This window comes from Neoarius graeffei, chromosome 20 (genome assembly GCF_027579695.1).
Source record: "Neoarius graeffei isolate fNeoGra1 chromosome 20, fNeoGra1.pri, whole genome shotgun sequence".
In the NCBI taxonomy this organism is placed as follows: Eukaryota; Metazoa; Chordata; class Actinopteri; order Siluriformes; family Ariidae; genus Neoarius; species Neoarius graeffei.
Window position 1 is genome coordinate 13,902,726 of NC_083588.1, and position 15,128 is coordinate 13,917,853.

Here is a 15,128-nt window from a genome sequence, read left to right on the forward strand (position 1 = left end):
GATTCTCAACTGGATTGAGGTCTGGGCTTTGACCAGGCCATTCCAAGACGTTTAAATGTTTCCCTGATGCTGCCACCACCATGCTTCACTGTAGGAATGGTGTTCTCAGGGTGTTGGGTTTGCGCCACGCATGGCATTTCCCACGATGGCGAAAAAAATCAATTTTAGTCTCATTTGACCAGAGAATCTTCTTCCATGTGTTTGGTGAGTCTGCCACATGCTGTTGGGCAAACTCCAAATGTGTTTTCTTAAGCAATGACTTTTTTTCTGGCCACTCTGTGGACTGTACGGCTTAAAGTGGTCCTATGGACAGATACTCCCATCTCCGCTGTGGATCTTTGCAGCTCCTTCAGTGTTATCTTTGGTGTCTTTGTTGCATCTCTGATTAATGCCCTCCTTGCCCGGTCTGTGAGTTTTGGTGGGCGGCCTTCTCTTGTCAGGTTTGTAGTGGTCCCATATTCTCTCCATTTTGCTATAACAGATTTAATGGCGCTCTGTGGGATATTCAAAGTTTGGGATATTTTTTTATAACCCAACCCTGATCTATACTTCTCCACAACTTTGCCTCTGACCTGTTTGGAGGCTCCTTGGTTTTCATGTTGCTTGCTTAGTCGTGTTGCAGAATCAGAGTCCTTCCAGAACAGGTTGATTTATACAGACATCATGTGACAGATCATGTGACATTTTGATTTTAACAGGTGGATCTTAATCAACTAATATGTGACTAATGAAGTAAATTGGTTGGACCAGCTCTTATTTAGGTGTTTGGTACGAAAGGAGGTGAATACCTATGCACACTACAGATTTCTGTTTTTTCATCTTCATTATTGTTTGCGTCACAATAAAAACAAACAAAAGAAAACAATTTACACCTTTCAAGTTGTTGGCATGTTGTGTAAATCAAACGGTGCTAACCCTCCAAAAATCCATTTTAATTACAGCTTGTAATGTGACAAAACAGGACAAACACCAAGGGGGATGAATACTTTTGCAAGACACATATGGCAGCCCAGTTACTAACTGTTTAAATGAAACCAACAAATAGTTTTTACAGTGTACATTCAAAATACTTAGTCTCGAAATGGTTGTGAAAATTGGTTGTGAATGAGAAATTATTCAGATATCTGTCGATGATAACTGTATTTAAAAAGAACCTTCAAAAAGGGTTTCATTCATATTTGCACTGCAAAAAATGATTTTCATATCGTAAGTTAGCACAGTGAAGCAATCTATTAGCATTTTGTTAACTTCCTATATGCGTTTCAATGAACTCAAAATTACAAAGATCATTCTTGTCTTAATAACCAACAATAATTCTTTATCCACATTTCTAAAGATTGGAGTAAAATATAATATCCTATTAACTCAAATAATCCTTTTAGTTCATAACAAATAAGTCTTTCCTTAAACTTTGACGAACATTTGTACTATCTCCATTTGCTTCTCTTTTCTTTAACTGTCAGCAGTCTGTCAAAAAAGAGCTCTGATTTCTTGTTCAATCTATTTGTAGTCAATCGCACAACAGCTCTTTCCCATTTTAGATCTATTTTTTGTGTATTTTTGCGGCATTAGAGCTGCGTTACTTCAGCCTGTGGTGAAGTCACACGCATTCCCACTATTGTACATTCTTGTGCTCTCTGCTGTCTAAACAACGCAATAACAGCTCGGAAAAACTAAGAGATTACACAGCCTGATAATGATTTGCAATTCATTTTTGATTTCTCTGAAATAAAAACCGTCGTAAATTTGTATTGCGATTTATCATTGCACAGTATATTGTTCCATGCCTATTACTACTCGACAATATATACAGTATATGTTCACTGTCCACTTTCGGAACACCTGTACACATGTTCATGCAATTATCCAATCATCATATGGCAGAAGAGCAATGCATAAAATCATCCAGATACAATTCAAGACCTTCAGTTAATGTTCATCCCAGAATGGGGGGAGCAGAGTGACTGAGGCTTGAGTATTTCAGAAACTGCTGATTTCCTGTGATTTTCAGACAGAACATGACATGGAATGATGTGAAAAACAAAACAAAAAGACATCCAGCGAGCAGCAGTGCTGTGGGCAGAAACACCTTGTGGATGGAAGACGTTTGAGCTGAGAGGAAATCTACATGCGTACAGGTGTTCCTAATAAAGTGGACACTGAGCGTATGCTGTATTAGCAGTATTATACTATACTACTTGACATTCATTCACTCTCTGTCTTTATCTTTTAGTAATCTGAAGGAATCTGACAAGGACCGTCGGTTATCGGTGGAGATGTGGGATTGGGATTTGACCAGTCGGAATGACTTCATGGGTTCCCTCTCATTCGGCATCTCAGAACTGCAGAAACAAAGTGTGGATGGATGGTGAGACACTCATTAACACACACACACACACACGCACACATATAGACCCCTTTCACTGACGTCACCCGAAACCGGAAGTAAACAGACCCTGCGCCATTTTGGAAGACCAACAAACTCGTGATAACGGCAGCGGTATGTGAACCCACGAGAATAAAGTGGAGTGGCAAACGACTTAAACAAACAAATCTGAGCTGTTTTATTTATGATTTATTGGCCCAACAGTAGACTTGAAAGAAACCTGTGTGAGACTTGGCAAAAAACTGTGGATATAATGGATAAGTCTGTGCATGATCTGTGGACACTTTGCAGTAAGCAAACGCAAGAAATTCAGATTTAAAACATGCTAAATTGGCCTCAAGTTGATAACTGTATGAGGAGCAAGCCTCCCAGACTTCTACAATTTAATAATAATAATAATAATTTAGGATGGTTTGGGGCTTGCTCTCCCTCCTATTATATAAATAAAACATAGTTGTTGTGTAGGCATATATCATAAATATATATGTATAATTTGGATAAATTAACCTAAATTATGAATACCTTAATAGTAACAAAAATTATTAATTTTTCAACTGAAAAGATATATTATTAAAAGATAAATATCAACAAGATTACCTTGGCCATAACTATGTGTAGGTTATTCTTAATAACAGCTGTAATATCACGAACCAAGCCACTAACAACATAATTGTAAGCCTGTAGCCCTTTGTAGGCTTTCAAGTCATCAGCAGTGTAGGCACTGGGTGTAAACAACAAATAGTTTACAATGTCTGGGTAGCAAACAGATGGCAGAATTGGTGTCCGGTCCTCCTTATGTATCTGACACGGAGAAATAATATAAATCGTGCTGCCTACCAGATTACAGTCATCTGTTTTATTGTATCAGTAGTAGTATCACTTACTATACTCATCAGTCATAGATTAGTCCAGTACAACATGACCAGCTTGCTTTTTTTCCATTTGACTGTCGCAAGTTTTTTCAGGCTGGTACAGTCAAAAATTGAAAAAAGTTTTGGCCTACTAAACTAGTCATCGATTCTACTAGTGTATTAATTGGAGTCGACATGAAAACGTTAGGTAAAAACTTTAAACCAGTACAATCTCTTCTTCAAAGTTTCACCAAATGGTTTTATTTATGCAATTTAAAGCTCATAATACTGTATAACTTTGGTCGAGTAAAAACACGGAGCAAAAACATGGCTGAATCCTGAATGACTCCTATTTGTTTAAATAGGGGACTACATAGGCGGCAAAATGTAGTTTCTTTTTCCCTGCCATGGAAGCGCACTTGTATACCGAGGAGGAAAGCAATTTGCATTACAGCTGTGAGGCGGCTCGGCTCGGTTTTCCCTTTCGGGCGCGCTCGTTTTCTGTTAGAATTTGGTAAAGAAAAAAAAAATAAATATTATTTACCAGCTTACCGGGTCCATTAACATAAATCTGACAGCTGACAAGGTCGGGATATAAACGAACTTTTGCGTTAAACTGTGTGCTTGGATTCGCATAATTTTTTCTGAGTCTTATCATATGGGTCAAACCCATCAATCACAGCCAGTTTCTCCACATACCGTGCCCTTTCTGCAACTGGTAATGTACTCACATAACCCGAATTATCATCCATCGTGTCACTTTACTCTCGCTCGTACTTTGTTTTATATTGTGAGTGCATGTACTTGGTCTTCCAATATGGCGCCTAACAAAATCTCACGGCGTGATGACGTCATGTGAAAGGGGTCTATACGGTATCAAGACTCAGTCCCAGGGAAGGGGGTATGTTCTCTCTACCTATCGGCCGCTGGGAGCGTGACCTCTGTAGATTGGCTGTTTTAATTGTATTTTTCATACAGTAGCTCGCTGATCACATATCGGAAGTAAAGACAGCCCTCGAACAAATAGGTAGACACCCAAACAGACAGAGTGACGGAAAAAAACGGCTCCTTTATAAATGCTTTAACCATAATTGCGTTGTTGCTGATTTCTGAGCTGACTGTGTTGCGTTTGTGTGTCCCACATGAGCTCAGTAATGATGACGCATACACACTTAACTACACACCTACACACATTTCCTGCTCGCTCAGCTTGTCTTTATCTGAGGGGCTTCAAAAGCCTTCCTTTCATTTCCTCATTACCTTTCCTCTTCCACCCCCTGTATCTCTTCCTCTGCTTTGTCTTTCCATTTCTCTCTCTCTCTCTCTCTCTCTCTCTCTCTCTCTCTCACTCCTGTTCAGCCAGAGCTGAGGACTGATTTAATAAAAAGGAAGTCAATGGCAGTGTTTTCTCTCAGGGTTTTCACAAGAGTCTGTAAAGTGCCGATATCTCACACTGACACACACACTCTGCACACAGACACACACACACACTAACTCGGTTGCTCTCTTTCAAACCCTCCTATAGTAGTTCTGTGTGTCTCTGTGACCTTTTGTTGCTCTTTTAGTTTAAAGAAAACAATTTCTCTGCTTATTATATTATAATATTGTGTTAACTCACTTTAGTGTTCTTCCCTTTGTGTAACTCCCTCTGTGAAAGTGACCTCTTGGGGCCCATGGGCTTTATATATTCTATAAAACACACACAGAGAGCATACTCATTCATTTTACATCTGATATATATTTCACAGTTATTCTACGAAATCGAGTCGTACATGAGCCGATAGCCGACGAAGCGTGTAGCGCCGAGTTGGCTATCAGCCATGTACGACGAGTGTCAGTGGAATAATTATTTTATTTTATCCACATTCACTGGAATTTTGAGAAACAGAGCATTTATATTTTTATTTTTTGCAAATTTGATAAATGAAAACTTGACACAAAACGTCCGACAAAATAATTTCCACTTAGAATGTAAACAAACCGGTGAAATGACAGTAACAATTTGTAAAAAAAAAAAATGCTCTAGTAATAATTCGTGAAAAATAAAAAAAGATACATCCCGACTATCAAATACTTTTATTCCATGTTTTGTTTTTGTTTTTTTTTATTTTTGGGGGTTTGTTTTTGAGTCGAGTTTTTACTCCGTCCTCGGTTGGCAACACGCTCCGCCGTTTTGTTTTTCTCTCCTCACGGTATATGAGCTGATATCCTAGTAGTCAAGTAGCCAATCAGAGCATGTGATTGCTCATATCCAGGAAACGTGGATAGAATAAATATATATTCATCCAAATCCCTTCCTATCTTTCTTTGAGGAGCATTGTTTTGAAACATTTCAATCATTTTCTCATGCATTTGTTGACAAACTGGAGATGTTTGCTCCTCAAAGACTAGGCCTTTCCTGGATGCTGATTTTGTATCAAATCATGATTGCAGTCACCTGGTGACATCACCTGTTTCAAATCATGTCATTATTTAATTGTTTTACCTCATTACTCGCCTTAAATTGCTCCGTCCCAACTCTTTTTTTTTTTTTTTGGAACGTGTTGCAGGTCTAAAACACAGGAATGGATGTATATTCACAAATGAAATGAAGTCAACTCGAGAAAACATGAAATATCTTGAGTTCGCACTGTCTGCAATGAAATACAAGTGAAATACAAGCGATGATAGTGTCTCTTTCAATGTAGTCCTGTTGTACATTCATGAAGATATAATTTTTTTGTTGGAAGTGTGTCAAAAATAAGCATAATTCCATGGTTTAATACACTTTAATGGATAGCATGCAGTGGGAATAATAATAAATGCATAATAAATTAAGTCGAGGTTTCTCTTTCTCGAAGGATTTCTGTTTTGTTATTTAGTACTGGACTGCAATTCATGTAAAATATCTCATCTCATTATCTCTAGCCGCTTTATCCTTCTACAGGGTCGCAGGCAAGCTGGAGCCTATCCCAGCTGACTACGGGCGAAAGGCGGGGTACACCCTGGACAAGTCGCCAGGTCATCACAGGGCTGACACATAGACACAGACAACCATTCACACTCACATTCACACCTACGGTCAATTTAGAGTCACCAGTTAACCTAACCTGCATGTCTTTGGACTGTGGGGGAAACCGGAGCACCCGGAGGAAACCCACGCGGACACGGGGAGAACATGCAAACTCCGCACAGAAAGGCCCTCGCCGGCCACGGGGCTCGAACCCGGACCTTCTTGCTGTGAGGTGACAACGCTAACCACTACACCACCGTGCCGCCCCATGTAAAATAAATATATATATATATATATATATATATATATATGAGTGATTCCACGCTTATGGGTACTGAAATGGGGACATGAACTTATTTTTAAAAATTCACCTAAAACCATTTCTTTTTTTACCATCAGGTCACAAAACATGTAATCTTTAATGAATGATATGTTAAAAGATAACTTTAATTTTCTGAGATGTAATAAAAACATATTTATATGCCAAAGTCAAGCCTATGAGTTCCAAAATGATGTCTGTTACATTACTTCTGTTACGATTGTCCATCTCGCGTCTGTTACAAATTAATTACAATCTAGCTATATACCAATGTTAATCTTATTGAAAGAATGTGTATGTTTATTCTACTACACATGTTTATTAATTATATTTGCTAAAACATCACCTTCCTATGTTTCAAAAAGTAATTCTACATTGTTAAAATTGAGAATATATATGTCCACAACACTTCTGTTACGTTCTGACTTTGGCATATAAATATGTTTTTATTACATCTCAGAAAATTAAAGTTATCTTTTAACATATCATTCATTAAAGATTACATGTTTTGTGACCTGATGGTAAAAAAAGAAATGGTTTTAGGTGAATTTTTAAAAATAAGTTCATGTCCCCATTTCAGTACCCATAAGCGTGGAATCACTCATATATATATATATATATATATATATATATATATATATATATATATATATATATATATATATATATTTTTTTTTTTTAAGAATAAAATAAAATAGGATAAACTGAATGAAGCAAACCCATCATTTTCTCTAAAATTTGATATAATTTCCCCATTAAATAGTTTCAGTGGTGTTGCTCTTTAACATGAGGGTTAGTTTGGATTTAAGGTACGCACAGCATTTAGTGCTCGTGTTATGATTTGGGTGAAGAATGCACACACACAATCTCAGCTAAGTGTGGCAGTTATTTTCATGAAAATTCAAAGATGTTTGAGTGCAAATTAAAATCCTATTAAAGCACATTAACATGCAACAAAAATACAGATGCAAAAGCACTAAGAGCAAGTGTGGGACACAGCTATTTGGGGAAACGGAGAATACCAGAAAGAGCGAAAAATCGTGAGACATGGTGAAACAGAAAGAAGGAGAGCACGAGAGAGAGAGAGAGAAATAGTGGAACAGACATACTGAGTAAGCATTAGAAATCCCCACGCACTGTGTGTTGACTGTTATTGACCCTACATGGAGATTAGCTTGTACAAACACTAATTAGCACCATCAAACACACAGACAAACACGCAAGTGGAGTAATGTTTTTGGGTTTTTTTTTTTTAATCATCTGTTACCCAAGCACAAACACGACACCCCAGTGATTTGTATCTATCACATAATATCCAAACTGTAACCTTTGGCCAGATTTCTTCAAAAGATCAGTCGTGAAAAAGGCTTGATCTGACTTCGCTTTAAAAGCTAACCAAAAAGGAAACTGCTTTTGACTTGGAAGCTCAAGATGTAAAAGCCAAACATGGATGTCTTCGAGTAGGGTGACTTCACGAGGCATCCCCATCAGCTAACTCACCTGATAATCTTATAGCTCCTCTGATGTAGTGTTGTACCAGTATCATGGTGAACTGGAGTCCGAGAGGTGTGTATCAGGACTGGGAGTCCGCTTGACTATTTCTTATACCCCTTTTCCACCAAATCAGTTCCAGGGCTGGTTCGGGGCTGGTGCTGGTTCACAACTCGTTCAACTTGCGAGCCAGCTGAGAGCCAGTTTGCTTTTCCATAGCTCGGGGTGCTATGGGGAGCCACATCATTACGTCGCTGTATACGTCAGTTACGTCGCTGCATTTGCATAAACCTTGGCGCGAACATCGAAGCAACAACAACACGAAGAAGAAGCAGCAACAACAACAATAATAATGGATGACTTCGTGTTTGTACAGCTGCTGCTTCTCGTTGCTTAAAAATGGCGACCTTTCGCAGTCTTGCTATTGTTGTTGGTCTTAACAACTCCGCCCCCCTGCTGACGTAAGCAGTTCTTTCCTCTGGCCCAGCAGAGAGTTGGTGCTAGCCTGGAACCGGTTTTTCTGGCCCCAGAGCCAGTTCTTTGTCAGTGGAAACAGAAAACCCGGTTCCAAACTAAGCACTGGCCCCGAACCAGCCCTGGAACTGCTTTGGTGGAAAAGGGGCATTAGTTCTTCCGGACTTAAGTGCTACTTTGAGTGCTTGAAGGTTTTGTCAGTTACTCTTTGAAGGAAAAAAAAAAAGGAGTCCCAAAGTTAGGACTGACCCACCCGTTATTTTTCGGAATTTATTTGTGAATATGGTCCCTGGGTTTCATGGTTTGTGATTTTGAAGGATGCGCATCGAGTTATTGGTTCTGCAGACTGTATAAGTCCGTGACCTTTGTTCACATCAGGCAGCAAGGAACACAGTTTTGTGTTTTACCTTTGACTGGTTTTATGGATTTCAAGTAGTCTCATGGGGTCTGCGACCACTCCGAGCCCCAGGGCCCACAATAATGTTTAAACTGTCTTAACACACACAGCCAAGTTACAGTATCAAAGGTACAGTTCAGTGTGTCTACAGAACTCCTTTCATTATTGATAGTCTTTGATACTCTTTTTTTTTTCTTTTTCTGTACATTACACCTGTTCTTACACAAACACACACACACAGGTTTAAGCTGCTGAGTCAGGAGGAGGGTGAGTACTTTAATGTGCCTGTCCCACCCGAGGGAGAAGAAGGAAACGAGGAGCTGAGACAAAAACTTGAGGTAAGACATATCTGAGTAAGTGTGTGTGTGTGTGTGTGTGTGTGTGTGTGTGTAGTGTACTTTTTAGCACCAGGACATACAACAGCATGTAACACCATTTGGCATTTTGAAAAGTTATATTCAAAACCATGTTCTCGCTAAAAGCCTTTCTGAAGTGTTTTTTCTTGTCTGTATATACCTCATGGAAAAATGTGATTTTTTTTTTTTTTTATATTCCCACTCCTGATTTTCTCCCTAATTTGCTCTTGGCCAATTCCCACCCACCAGCCAGTTCTCCAGATCTCTGAGACACATGAAGCCAGCCAACCACATCTTTTTGAACTTCTGCTCATGCTATGTCACAGGACAGCATAGCACCCTTGGAGGAAAATCACTATCTGCCTTCTTCAGTGTACATTACCTCACAGATGCCCACGACTGAATAGTGGGCATGGTGAAGATGCCTACATCTTTCATAAATAAACCATGTGTCAATGTATAAGATAAAGCCAAACGAAAGTGGCAGAGTGAGAGAAATCAGTGGTACATCAGTGTAATTCATTTGCATATTCATAGTGCTCGAAATGATGTGGGTGCTCAGTGGGGATCAGTGTATTCTAGAAATATAGCTGATCTTCGTGAAAGCGTCAGTTGCATTTGAGAGTTCCCGAACATGCTGTCTTTTCCTCCAGCAACCGACACTTTTTCTTTTCCCTTATTCAACATGGTCAGCCATGAAGGACTGGCATAACGAGGGAAACATGCATTGCAGGTGCTATATTTAGTGCTGAGTCATCTTTGCTTGGCTTGATATCCTTGGCTCAGTACCCCACACCATACCCCCTGCTTGTTGTCTGGAAGTCTGCTTGCCCAAGGCAGTGGAGCGACTAGTAATAAAACCAAGGACGGTGATCAACCTGGAATGGCAATTCTTGCAAGGAACTTGTGAGAGAGGTGGGAATTGGAGTCCTTGGCACGTGCCATCCACTGGATGGTATGTAGTTAGTAACCAAGGTGAAGGAACAGTCTGTCAGGTGGCACTGAAGCATGAATTGTGCCACTCAATTCAAGTCAAGTGCCCAATTCCACTGCCAAATAACTCATGGGGTATATGTTTTGTTTTTTATTACTTAAATGTAGCTTCAAGAGCATTGGCTCTGTTGTGATGATTCTGCTATTAAAATGCAGTTGAAGCTTTAGTGATCTATTTTACTCTCTCTTTTTGTCATATCTGAAAGGGGAAGACAAAGGAGGAGATGTTCTTCATTGTGTGTCAGGGAAGGTTCTCCATTTTTTTCCCCTAAATATCTCATGCATGCTCAATTTCTGAACACATTTAACCCAGCCCCTTGCAGCCTCCCATCACTCTGATAGTTTGATGACATTGTCTACGTAGACTGCACAGTGATCCTGGGGCCATAGCACAATGTCTGTCAGGCACTGGAATGTCTCAGGTGTCATTTGGAGGCCTGCAAGGATTTGTGAATGGAAGGGCAATAAACAAAGGTGTGTCGCTGTTTTATCTGGAGAAGTCCAAACAGTTGTTCCATCAGCCAAACCTTAAAAAGCCATAGCCCAGAAGCAGAAGACCTCGGAGTCACTTTATTGAATTAAAAAGAATTGGCAACCTTCCTGTTGGGTCCCTCAATATATGGCTATTGTTGTTCACACGCAAGGCATCCAGTCATGACAAATGAGTCAAACAAGTTTGATTGAGAGATCCAACAGTGCATGAACCAGGGCTCCCAAATCTCTGGCCATGTGTTTCAAAGTGCTATCTTGGCAATGGTGGCTCCAGAAGGCTTTTCCATCAAAAAATCCAGTTTGTGCCAGGGAGTACTGGCTTCTCTCTGCTGGCTTCTTTTCTTGACATTAGTCACTTTAGGTTGCTTAGTGGCATAGATGAGTTGTGAACGGACTTGTACAGCTTGGCTACCCACTGCCTTCTGGGGCTCGGCTTGAAGCAAGTGGATGAACTTGGCCTGCTGTCAGATGTTCAGGCCAGAGCCAGCACCACTTTACACACAAGAGGAAACTCATCTACAGAATCATTGACTGAGAAGGAGAGGTGCCAGTGTGTAATCTCATTCACAGAATTGGGTCACTGATGTCACGCTGATGTTGCCCTCAATCACCGTTTTAAACCGATCATAACGTCTGTCTTCGATGGGTGAGAGATCACAGAAAGGGTGCAATGATATGTGATCCAACGTCTAGATCCTGATAGTACTCTTGAATGTACACAGAAACTTCTTAAATGACTTTCTCCCAGAGATGATTGTAACCAACATAAGGGGAGAGTGAAGGAGAGAATCAGTGAACAAGTGGTGATGTTTTTACACACACACAGGGCTCCATCTGTCATTCTAAAATGTTCATGCTGAGATTGTTAAAAACAACTAAATGACTAAATGCTCACTTAAAGGGAGTGTGAGATCACACATCTTTGTGTGTGTGTGTGGTGGTGGTGGTTGGGGGGCAAATTTTTATATCTTTGTAAGGACCTAATGCCCCCACAGGGATAGGAATATCTGGGGACCAGGCAAATGTCCCCACAAGGTCTTTACCTTGTGGCAGTGCTGTAGTCAAATCACGAAACCTCAAGTCCGAGTCCAGTCTCGAGTCCCCAGTGTTCAAGTCCGAGTCAAGTCCAAATCATTAAAAAAAAATTTCGAGTTGAGTTCACTATTGAGCCGAGTCAAGTCCAAGAACAAGACTCCAACCGCATCATTTGACGGTGGCTGTTTTAGCGCCATTAACATTAGTTTGTAACTGAACATAATGTATGAACAGGTGAATGTGCTTCTCTTTGTCAGGGAGTGCGAAGTATTCTGTCAGAGATGGTTGGGAGACAGATGTAAGTGCAGAAGGTGTGTTTATTAATACAAGTGAAGACAGGTCAACAATCCAGAACGGCAGGCAAAATTGTAAAACGGTGAAACAGGCAATAGGTCGAGCGAGGCACAAACAGGCTATCGTAGACTCGGCAGAATCAAAGACAAGAAAGAGGAAATCAGGGCTCAGTAATGTGTCAGCAATGCAACTCAATACTTCGCAAAGTAAGTATGTTTTCACAGTTTTTATATAGGCGCGCTGATTGCACCTTAATCCTGTGCAGGTGCAAGTCATTTATGGAGTGTGTGCGCTGTCCGGAGCGCGCCCAAGAGTCTTTCTGATGCACGCGCCAGGGTACACAGGTGTGACACTCTTGCATGAAATTAGTACAAAAATGAATGCAGGTATAAATATGTTATGCCAAATTATTATGACATGTTACAAAAAATAAAGAAAAAATCTGAGTCCTCGTCTCCAATTTACGAGTTCGAACGCAGTTAATGCAGGAGTCCAAGTCCGAGTCATCAGTGCTCAAGTGCGGGTCAAGTCACGAGTCCTTAAAATTAGGGCCCGAGTCGGACTCGAGTAGTAAAAGCCTGCCTTGTGGGGGACATTTGCCTGGTCCACAGATATCCCGGTCCAAAGATCCCTGGTCCCCAGAAATAACACTGTTGGTTTTAAATCTGAAAGAGGCCAAATATGTTTTGCTTTCTGAAGTTAAGAGAAAGGTTAGATTTGAGTAAGGCATAGCATTAATTCCTGTAGTTGCATTAATAATGTTGTCAACAGAATATATCCCAAACACGAGAGTTTGATTGACAAGTACTGACCAGAATTCATGCAAACAACTGCAGAGTCTTTTCTACACTATTGTAGCCTCAAACATTTCACATTTCATCACACATTCATCTGAACATTACATTTGTAAACTGACTAGCAATCTCGGTCATTTCTTAACCCTGATGGTCTTGCAGTGCATTATGGGTAATATCAGTTCTCTCACATATCAAGAATAACACAGACGCTAAAACATAAGCACTCGCAAGATGTTTTGTTCCAATTTCAGTCATCTTGTTAGAACTTTCTTCATCTTCTAGTGTTTGGGACAGAAATGTAAAATGGCAGATGTTCATGTGAGAACACTCACTCGACTTGAGATCGAGTTTCTGGGATGAAACCTGTACTTAGAGATCTGAGACAAAATAAATTGAATTGATGCTGTAGGAAGTAAATGTTTGTGTCTGTGTATGTTTTTGCCTTACAGAGAGCTAAAATAGCTTCTGTTGCTAAGAAGACAGACTCATCTGTATCCAAGTTGGACAATAATGGAAATAGAGACCGGATGAAGCTCTCCGACTTCAACTTCCTCATGGTGCTTGGAAAAGGGAGCTTTGGCAAGGTTACTACTCCTATCTCTTGACTCGTGTCTGTCTATCTGTCTCTCCCTTCCCTCTGTCCCTAACTCTGTGTGTGTGTGTGTCCTCTCCCCCTCCTTCTGTCTCTCACTCTTTGGCTGGCTCCCCCTTTTTCTCTATGCCTCTCTAAATCACTCTCCTCTCCCTTTGTCTCTGTCTGCTTCCTAGCTGTCTGTCATTCCCTGATTCTCTTCTCTGTCTTTCTCTCTTCCTGCAAGCTCTGCCTCTGCCTCTGCCTTGTCTCTGTCTCTGTCCTTTCCTCACTCCTTAAGTCCCCATCGGTATCATACCGGTATGTCTTTCTCCTCTCTCCCTTTTTTATCTCTCGGTTCTACCCTTTTATTCTGTTTCTTTCTGTCTGTCTGCATTCGGTCTTCTTCTTCTTCCTCAGAAGAGTCGCTGTACATTCCTGTCCAAGCCGTATACACCGTTTTGGAAGTCTGCCATTTTGTAGTCATGCCCTAATGCCACAGTGCTCTGCAGCAGATTAGTGTCTAAACGGTGCACGAAGTGGGTACAGAATACCCAAAATGCTTTAGGTGTTGAGGATGATGGTATGTGGTCTGTATAGTGAATGGTGTGTGTCAGTGGTCTTAAATTTGAAAAATCTGTAGGACAAAATTAACACTTATGCTCTATATGTGCAACATCATGCATATGATCTAGGGAACAGGGAGAAGCAGCAGGTAGCCAGAATAGGGGAGTGTGTGTGTGTGTGTGTGTGTGTGTGTGTGTGGGGGGGGGGGGGGGGGGGTTTGTGAATTTAGTGATAAACAGAGATGAATAAAATAAATTGACAATAAAGACAGACAGAAAGGTAAAAGCAAAGCGATAGATAGATAGATAGATAGATAGATAGATAGATAGATAGATAGATAGATAGATAGATAGATAGATAGATAGATAGATGAGAATGGTGGGGTGTGGGGTCTTCCGTTTCAAAAGCTGGCAGTTGCCATGGGAACAGGCATATTGAGTGCTGCTGGGAGGCAGAGGATTGTGTGTGTGTGTGTGTGTGTGTGTGTGTGTGTAACAGATGTTTTTTCCAAATTTCTCAATTACAGAGAAAATGTTTCTGAATCGCATCACTGCTGCTGCTCTGTCGTTCTCTATTCCACACTGTTTTTCTCTACTTCATTCTGTTCTTCTCTTGTCCATTCTGTCTGTCTCTATTCTCTTTCTCTCCATTCTATTGTGTCTCTCTCTGTATTAAATTTCTGTCTCTCTCTCTCTCTCTCTCTCTCTCTCTCTCTCTCTCTCTCTCTCACCCATCTCTACAGACTGGCTCTGTTTACGCCTGTTTGCCTTCCTTCCTTCCTTCCTTCCTTCCTTCCTTCCTTCCTTCCTTCCTTCCTTCTCACAAATACAAACAAGATGAGAATGTCAGAAATGATCATTTGGACAAAGAGGAAACTTGAGTCCCATCTTCATTCACGCAACACGGGGTTTTTTTTCTGAGAATATATTTATGTCAATTTGACATTTTCTCTCATTTTCAGTATCATATTAAGCTAATTAACAACAAAGATATTTTCATGATCAGAATCTTTACCGGAGTGCCAGTAATCCTGGAACTGACTGTATATGGGCCTGTATAGAGAGTACAGAGCCATTGTAGATTCAGTTTTCACTGCCCCTATGTTCACTCTCT

General features: G+C 40.4%; 1 protein-coding gene across 1 annotated transcript in view; it reads left to right on the forward strand.

Moving 5' to 3' along the window:
* Window positions 1-15,128, forward strand: part of prkcbb (protein kinase C, beta b) — a 193,186-nt gene that overhangs the window by 121,555 nt on the left and 56,503 nt on the right. Inside the window, exons 7-9 of the mRNA XM_060901290.1 lie at window positions 2,234-2,368; window positions 9,152-9,248; window positions 13,327-13,461. Of these exons, the coding sequence (XP_060757273.1) occupies window positions 2,234-2,368; window positions 9,152-9,248; window positions 13,327-13,461 (367 nt within the window). The remainder of the gene's footprint in view (window positions 1-2,233; window positions 2,369-9,151; window positions 9,249-13,326; window positions 13,462-15,128) is intronic.